At 48.3% G+C, this 9,519-nt stretch overlaps 1 protein-coding gene across 1 annotated transcript; it reads left to right on the top strand.

Annotated features, from left to right (window-relative positions):
* Nucleotides 1-6,537: 6,537 nt before the first annotated feature.
* Fam71a (family with sequence similarity 71 member A) lies at nt 6,538-8,708 on the top strand. Its single transcript, XM_032915739.1, has one exon. It carries the CDS (start codon nt 6,904-6,906, stop codon nt 8,620-8,622), a length of 1,719 nt encoding a protein of 572 aa, XP_032771630.1. The 5' UTR covers nt 6,538-6,903; the 3' UTR covers nt 8,623-8,708.
* Nucleotides 8,709-9,519: the final 811 nt, after the last annotated feature.

Here is a 9,519-nt window from a genome sequence, read left to right as displayed (position 1 = left end):
ACCTTAGCGTGGCACTGGTTTCTGCTGAGTGTTGAAATGGTGATGATGCCTTTCTGTCATGGGGTGGTCAGCATTGAGTGTTTGGGGACGGATGGCTTCCTTCGTTCATGGGGAGACCACTAGGTAGGGCAGTTAGTAATTCATATTTTATGTGTATGGGTATTTTGTCTGCATGTATGTCTGTGTGCCACGTGCATGCAGTGCCTGGGGAGGCCAGAAGAGGAGGGCATTGGGTTCCCTGGAACTGGGGTTTCAGAGGGGTTGCAAGCTACCATGTAGTTGCTGGGAACGGAACCTAGATCTTCCCGGAGAGCACCAAGTACTGTTGTTAACTGCTGATCCATCTCACCACCTCCATTTATTTATTTATTTATTTATTTATTTATTTATTTATTTATTTGGTTCTTTTTTTCGGAGCTGGGGACTGAACCCAGGGCCTTGCGCTTCCTAGGCAAGCGCTCTACCACTGAGCTAAATCCCCAACCCCTCCATTTATTTGTATTTATAATCGTGTGTGTGTGTGTGTGTGTGTGTGTGTGTGTGTGTGTGTGTGTGTGTGGTGTACATGAATGCAGTTGCCCACAGAGACCAGAAGAGCTCTTAAGTACTGAGCCAGCTCTGCAGCCCAGGTGGGTGACTTCCCACTCCGTGCCTCTCATTGACAAACCCCGAAACAACACTACAGGTGTGTCCTTTAAGTCACCTGTTTGGCGCTAAGATAGATTTTCGTTTGCTTTGAGTCAGGTCTCAGTATGTAGCCCTAGGTGACCTGGAACAGAGTACACAGGCCAGACCGGTCTTCAACTCACAGGTCACTGATCTGCCTCCGGAATGCTGGTTCAAAGGGGCGCACCACCATGCCTGGCTTATGATAGAATTTTGATATAGAATCCAAACTGCTAAGTAGTTCAGCCGCCAGTTTCTCTGAACACAGAAATACACCTAAGACATGCACTTTTTTTTTAAAGATTTATTTATTTATTTATTTATTTATTTATTTTAAAGATTTTTTTTTTTTTTACTTATTTTATGTACAGCATTCTGCCTGCATATGTGACTGCAGGCCAGAAGAGGGCACCAGATCTCACTACAGATGGTTGTGAGCCACCATGTGGTTGCTGGGAATTGAACTCAGGACTCTGGAAGAGCAGTCAGTGCTCTTAACCACTGAGCCATCTCTCCAGCCCTAAAGATTTATTTATTATATAAGTACACTGTCGCTGTCTTCAGACACACCAGAAGAGGGCATAGGATCCCATTACAGAGGGTTGTGAGCCCCCGTGTGGTTGCTGGGAATTGAACTCAGGATCTCTGGAAGAGCAGTCAGTGCTCTTAATTTTGAGCCATCTCTCCAGCACCTTTCCTGGCTGCACCGGTTGCTTGGTCCCAGCTGGAGTCTCTTGAACTTCCCTTAAATGAGTTTCAGCTTGACTTGGACATGTTAACATCTGTTAGCATCTGTGCACCTCATAGCACATATGTATTTCAAATACCAAGGATGAAGAGGGTGGGGACAAAGAAGGCAAGAGAACAGTCTTGGACAAGATGGCGGGTGGGTAGGGTTGTTCCAAGAACGGTAATTCTAATTTTCTGGAATTTCCTGGCCCAGTGATTTCTCCCTTCCCCTCTCCCTTCCTTGAGACTTCTCCCTCACTTTGCAGTTCTGGGGATACACCTACCCCTCCCTTCCCTGGCAAACCACAGCCCTTGAGTGGAGGACTAGGGACGATATCTGAGTCAGTTCTTTATTTCTAGTCACATGAGTCCTGGAGAATCAACTTAGGCCAACAGGCTTGATGGCAAACACTGACTGGCCAGCTGAGCCAGCTTGCCGGCCCATGTGTCTGTTTATTTGAACCGTTATGTGATGCCTTTAAACCATCGTATGTCACAGACATGATTGTATGTCTGGCTGTTCCTAATCAGTAAAGAGCCACTCTTACTCTTTAGCCACTCTGTATCTTAATGGAGGGGAGGAACAAGCAAAACAACACAACATTGTCTTTATCCCTTGGTTGTGGGTAGAGGTTCTACTATGAAGCCAAGGCAGTTTGAAAACTGCCACGGAGGGCAGTGGGCTAGATAGGAGGCAGAGGGATGCTTCCGGTGATCTTTAAAAAGAACTGCATTGACGTGTGCCAGCCACCGGGCCTGTGACTCCTGCGCTTCAAGTTGAGGCAGGCAGGCTAGGTATCTGAGAGAGTAAACTTAAACAGGGCCATAGGAATTAGCACCCGGTTGGCCACATCTTCATCTCTTCAGCTGCCTCCTGCAGGGCATGGTGACATCTCACTGGCAAGGCCCCGGGAGCCACCCTTCTTCCTCTGCCTCTTGTGTTGTCCTGGGATCTGTCTGCTTCAGAGTAAAGATTTGAAAGGTTGAGACTCGGGGCTTGAATTCCACTGTCATCATTTCATATTCTGTCAAGAGGCAAATGCTTGTTTCCAATGTAGCCAGCTTATCACCACCACTACCACCATCACCACCACCATCACCACCATCACCATCATCACCATAACCACCACCACCATCACCACCACCACCATCACCATCACCACCATCACATCACCATCATCACCATAACCACCTCCACCATCATCACCATAACCACCTCCACCATCACCACCACCACCATCACCATCACCATCACCACCATCATCACCATAACCACCTCCACCATCATCACCATAACCACCTCCACCATCACCACCACCACCATCACCACCACCATCACCACCATCATCACCATAACCACCTCCACCATCATCACCATAACCACCTCCACCATCACCACCACCACCATCACCACCACCTTCACCACCATCACATCACCATCATCACTACCACCTCCACCACCACCATCACCACCACTACCACCTCCACAACCTCCACCACCACCACCACCACAGCGCTCACCCTAGAGCTTTAAAGGAGCCTTGGATCACTTGCTACTCTAACCTGTCTGAGCAGCTCTTCTGGGTCAGGGGCTGCTGTCTTTGGATCTGGGTCTGCCTGAAGGAAGGCCAGGTTTACACACCAAGCCTTCTTCCGGGTTCTCGTGGCTCTTAACTCCAGAAACTTCCAGCCTCACTACAAATTGGTCTTGGGATCAGACTAGGTGGTGTGTGCCTAGTGGATCTCTGGTCAAGGTCAGCTAGTCTACGTTGTGATTTCCAAGCCAGCCAGGGTCACACAGTGTGATCCTGTCACACAAATATAGAACTAAAATAAGTGTGCTTGCGAAGAAATTCACACTGAGCTGCAAAACTTATTGAGGCTGATTGGATGTTTGTAAGAGCTAACATTCATCTCCTGGGACAACATGCTCAACATTGCGTGTATCACATCATGTATGTAGTGTTCTGTCATTGTAACAATACCTCAGATAAACAAAAAGAAACTGGGCTGCCGAGAGCCTCAGGGAGTAAAGGCTTTTGCTGCCAAGTCTGACCGGAGTTCAGTCCCACACAATGAAAGGAGAGACTCAACTCTCACAAGTTATCCTCTGATCACATGTGTACTGTGGCATGTACATGCACCCAGCACACACATGCACACACACACACACACATACATACACACACACGCACACACACATACACACACACACGCACACACGCACACACACATACACACACACACACACACGCACACACACACATGCACACACGCACACACACATACATACACACACACATGCACACACACACATACATACATACACACACACACGCACGCACACACACATACATACACACACACACACACGCACACGCACACATACATACACACACGCACACACGCACGCACGAAGTGCAAAAATATTTTAAGAGAGAAATAGGGCTTTAGGGATAGCTTAGTGGTTCAGGTACTTGCCAGATGAAGACCTGAGTTTGTAACTTGTATAAATGCCAAGTGGACATGGTAGCCTCCTGTAATTCTAGATTTAAGACAGAGATGGGCATCTCCAGAGCAAGCTGGCTAGCCAGACTACCCACATCGCTAGATCTGGTGTGTCTGAGAAAAGTCAACCTTGGGCCTTCATGTTCATGTACTCATACGTGAATGAAAACAAATTGAAAAAGACAAAAGTTTATTTTGGTTCATGTCTTAGTCAGGGTTTCTATTCCTACACAAACATCATGACCAAGAAGCAAGTTGGGGAGGAAAGTGTTTATTCAGCTTACACTTCCACATTGCTGTTCACCACCAAAGGAAGTCAGGACTGGAACTCACGCAGGGCAGGAAGCAGGAGCTGATGCAGAGGCCATGGAGGGATGTTACTTACTGGCTTGCTTCCCCTGGTTTGCTCAGCTTGCTCTCTTATAGAACCCAGGACCACCAGCCCAGGGATGGCACCACCCACAATGGGTCCTCCCCCTTCATCACTAATTGAGAAAATGCCTTATAGCTGGATCTCATGAAGGCATTTCCTCGATGGAGGCTCCTTTTTTTGTGATAACTCCAGCTTGGGTCAGGTTGACACACAGAACCAGCCAGTACAGGTCAGTTCAGAAGTGCCAGTCCTTGATGGATTCACCTTGTTCCTCTGGCCTGCACAGATACAACACAATCTTGGTAGGGAATGTGTGAAGGAGTAAAACCACTTCACAACCAGGAGGCAAAGAGTGGACGAGAAAGGCGGGGGCGGGGTCCCATGATTGCACTTAAAGACACACCCTCTGCTACAGGTTCTCCCATGGGGCCTACCTCCCAATAGCTCAGGGCCTCCAAGTGCCTCTAACACAGTGGTGTGGGGACATTCGATCCCTAGAAGCATTACTCAGCCCCCACACGAGAAAGCAGGGGCTCCAGAGCTTGTTCAAGGTCACATAGTCAAGGCAAAGTTGAAGGCCACCCTTTAAAACTAACTGCAACGTTTGTGAGCAAGAGTTCTAAAGGTAAATGTGCTATGTGTGTGAATGGAAACACACGGCATACTATTTAGCATTTGAATGTTCTGTGCACATGCATGATGCTGTATGGCCACCAATGAAGGGTATCCACAGATCAGTCACTCCCCAGGTCCCACATCCAGCATTTGGCAAACTTCTCAACTGTTTATTCTCCAGGCTTGTCCGGTGGCTTTTTGTGTCTGGCTTCTTTCACTTAGTAAAGAGCCAAGGTCCACCCATGTTGAAGAATGTCAACACTCCACTCCTCTTCGAGGCTGAGTAATAGTGTGTCGAACGGAGAATCTATATTTTGCTCATCTGCCTATCAATTAGTAAACAGAGGTGTGTCCTTCCACGGCACGATAGCAGTAGCCTTGTCTATAAGGAATAGGACAAGGGTAAAAGACTTCATCAAGGGGTTGGGATTTAGCTCAGTGGTAGGCGCTTGCCTAGGAAGCACAAGGCCCTGGGTTCGGTCCCCAGCTCCAAAAAAAAAAAAAGAACCAAAAAAAAAAAAAAAAAAAAAAAAAAGACTTCATCAAACCAACTGGGAGAGCCTGGAGTAGGGGTCCAAGTGACAATAATTTGGAAATTCTCAGTCTGGCTATGTGGCTGTAGCAATAGGCAGAGTCATGAGGACAGATGTAAATGAATTTCTAAAGCTCTCCCCCACAGCAGGGCTGTTAGGACAGAAGGGCTTGGATGGGCTCTTGGAATTTAAGGACCTCTGTTCCTTACGCCTGGCCCTATACTGTGCATTTCACTGAACACAGTGTGGAAAAGTGGGAAGCAGACCCCAGGGTCCTTAAGAGAGTAAGTGGTCCCTCGCAAAAACAAAACTGACCAGAAAAACAATGTGGCCCCTGACTCACTAACCCTCATTGCCTCAGCTCACCTGTTGTCTAAAGTGGTTGTCCTCCTTTATCATACTCTACACACACACACACACACACACACACACACACACACACACACACACATTCACACACACGCACATGTCAGCATGCATGCACACACTCCTATATACAATTTCCCATGATGTAGTGAAAATGAATCAGTCTAGTTTGAAAACATTTGACTAGCCCAAGGTTCCCTCAAGAGGCAAAGTCATGTGGTGATTTAAAACAAGAATTTTGGAAGATCAGCAAGACCTGGATTTGAACATCATCGTTTGTGGGTGCAGGTGATTCACCTTTAGTGTCTTTGCCCTGTGAACCAGTGCACATCTGTGGATCTTCCACTGATATGTGAAATGTCACACGCAGTACATCGAGAGTAAGCAATACTCTCAATTAGCAGAGGCCAGAGCTGTCCTGAAAGGTTATCAGCATCAACATGTAGTGAGGTTTCCTGGACGAATCAAGAACAGTATCCGGGCTGTCCCATAACACGAAACCATAAACTCGGATGTTTCCAGGCTCCCCACCTCCTGGAATTCCCACAGGCTTTGAATCTCTTCAGTCTGGGCTAGAAGAAGAAAGTACCATATACAATGTTCCCATCTGACACCTCTTCATGTTGGTACACACCTGGTCCTGTCCTGGAGAGTGGCTGGGGATGGGACAAAGGGGGATGTGCCAGCGACAGGTCACAAAGGGAGAAGGGGATAAATATGGCTGTCAGGGGCTTCAGGCTCTAGTGGTCACTTCTCCTACTAGGGCTGCAGTTTGTAGACTCTCAGGGAGTTTTCAAAAAAAAAATCACAGGTGGAGGTCGAAGGGGTTTTAGACCCTGGAGAGAACCTCCCTGGAGTCTACCCTGCATCTTTGGAGAGGTTGGACTTGGGTCCAGGCACCCAACAGCACCCCTTGCCAATCATCTGTGCTCCCACCCCCAGCCCAGGCCTCTTGGAGGCTCTGAGGCAAACTGGGGGCTTGTGGGGTGGGGTTGAGAAGACCTGCTGTACGTGCCACCTCTGTGACCCAGGAGCACTGCAGCTCCCCTCATCTGCGGAGACCAAGAAAGATACAGAAACCCACCTTGCCAGCGAACCTTTCTTGACAAAAAAATGGACAGGAAGAGTGAGTCTCTGTTACCGTATTATACAGCCCAGAACGGTTCTGGGGTTGGCATGTTCAACACCACCATGGGGAAATTACAGCGGCAGCTACACAAAGGAGAGTATGACATATTCAAGTACGCACCAATTTTCGAGAGTGACTTCATCCAGATCACCAAACGTGGTGAGGTGATTGACGTCCACAACCGGGTCCGAATGGTGACTGTAGGCATTGCATGCACCAGTCCCATCCTTCCACTCCCCGACGTCATGCTACTGGCCCGACCAGCACCGTGCGAAGATGTTTCTGGCCGTGGTCTGTCCAACAACAAGGGCAAAAAACGCAAGACCTTGGAGCTCACTAGGCTCCTCCCTTTGAAGTTTGTAAAGATTTCCATTCACAAACGTGATAAACAGCAGCTACGCCTCAAGTTCGCTACTGGCCGTTCTTGCTACCTGCAGTTGTGTCCCCCTCCCGAAAGCAAGGATGATCTCTTTTACTACTGGGAAAAATTGATTTACCTCCTGAGACCGCCCGTGGACAGTAACAGCAGTACCTACGCCATCCCTGCAGGGGACATGATGAGCATGCCTCTTCTGGATGAAGAACATAAGATAACTCAAAAAGCGGACACCCAAGGGAAAAAGGAGCCAGACCAGGTCAGTGTCAAAAGCCTCACTGTCGCCGCAGAGATGAGTGAGATCAGCTCTTCTGCTTTTGCTGGTGGGGAGGGAATCCATCATGACTCTCACATAGCCACTGTTGTGTCCAGGGTACCCACACCCAAAATGAACTCAAAAGTCCTTTCCAGAGAGTCAGTAGCAGGGGCGATAGTGAGTGACCTAATGGGCACTTTCAGCTTGCCAGCAAACAGATCCATAGGCTCTGGACATAAAAACAAAGCCACAGCAGGGGAGACTGTCATGGGAGCAAGAGGAAGTAAAAGCTATTTGACCATCACAAGTGCTGGCAAGATGTCACCAAAGAGCATGAAGATGGCCTTGTCAGGGGCGGCAAGCAAGTCCTTGGAGTATATTCCCAATTCATCCTCCAGCCTCTCCCGAAAAGAGATCATGACCATAACAAATTCAAGAATAGAAACTACTGGAAAGCCTGCTGGGGAAGCAGCAAACGAGCCAGTCCCAGTCATCCTTTCCTTGACCGTGCCGAGCGAAAGCCACTCGAGTGAAGACAGCAGTCATCGGAAAGCCTACACAGCCAAAGCCCGTAAGGAAAGGAGAACAAGAAGGGACCAGAGAGCAAAGGAAAGAGTTAGCAGCAGGGGTGAGCATCACCACAGGACAGGAGAAAGTCGCAAGACAGCAGGGGACAAGGAGTTTCGAAAATCAGCCGGCCACAGAGGCGGCAGCAATGACAAGAAGGACAAAGGGAGCAAGCGCAGCAGGTCACACAAAGGGGTCAGCCACATCCCCATCACGAAGGAGTCCCGGAGCTCCCACAAACTGGGCCGGACCCTCTCCACTGCCAGCTCTGTCTCTACGAACAAGAGGATGGGCAGAATCAGCTTGTTCCTGAGAAACATCAGAGCCAACCTGGCCGCAAAAGGCCTGTCATCACAGCGTGGCCAAGACATAGACATCATATCCAAGACATTGGAGAAAACCGATGTGAACGCCGTCATGGAGACAGAGGATGGCCAGGGCCTGGAAATCATTGATTCCGTGACATCCGAGGTCATGGAGACAGTGACCTTTGAAGCTCGTTAAAGTACAACTCAGAGCCCAAAATGGCAAAGAGGAGCCCCTGGAGTCCACTCCAGCTTCCTCAGTGCAGTTTAAATAAAGAACCATTCTGCCTGGAAAGGGCGGTCTGCATTTCCATACCCAGAAGTTCAGGAGTGACCTCATAGTGAATTCTGTGATGTCATTGTGAGACTCCTGGCTGCACCTGGATGAGAACTCCCTCTCCTTGATGTGGCTGCTTACAGCTATGGCTGCTGCTGTACTTGTGTTGTGATAAGGTCCTGGGTCTAACTGGGGCTGGGAGAGAGGATCAGCACTGGCTAAGACGGCCTGTACTTAGCAATTCTGCACACACCCCTGCACCTGACTCACACGTGTCTGCACTTGGGTGTTTCTGTCAGGAATATATGTTTTGAGAGACAGCTATGAGAATATTCCTAGTAGAATGATTTAGTATCCCAATACTGAAAACAGGCCAAATAACAAAATAAGAGTTTATACTTATGTACTAGGTGGGTTATTCAGGCCACGCAACATGGGTACACTTTTCTCATAATGTAGAAAAGGAGCAAATCAGACAATAGGGTATCATTTCATTGATAGGATAGTTCAGAAACAAGACAAGGTGAAGGCAAAGCAAAGACTTGGGAATAAGATGGACTCAAGACTTTCAGAGGGTGTGTGTGTGTGTGAGAGAGAGAGAGGGGGAGAGAGAGAGAGAGAGAGAGAGAGAGAGAGAGAGAGAATATGGTGTCTGTGTTTGTGAGAGAAAGAATATGGTGATAGAATGTGTGTGTGTGAAAGAGAGAATGTGGTGTCTGAGAATGTGAGAAAATATGATGTGTGTGTGTGTGGGGGGACTGTTTGTGTGTGTTGGGGGTGAGGTATGGTGTGCGTCTGTGTGTGTTTTTACACATCCAT

The sequence above is a fragment of the Rattus rattus genome, chromosome 10 (assembly GCF_011064425.1).
Source record: "Rattus rattus isolate New Zealand chromosome 10, Rrattus_CSIRO_v1, whole genome shotgun sequence".
In the NCBI taxonomy this organism is placed as follows: Eukaryota; Metazoa; Chordata; class Mammalia; order Rodentia; family Muridae; genus Rattus; species Rattus rattus.
The sequence above is the reverse complement of the archived record's forward strand: the minus strand, read 5'-3'. Positions and strand labels throughout refer to the sequence as shown.

Bases quoted from the DNA above. Each gene is read 5' to 3' on its own strand.
- Fam71a (XM_032915739.1), top strand. From the start codon at position 6,904: ATGGACAGGAAGAGTGAGTCTCTGTTACCGTATTATACAGCCCAGAAC.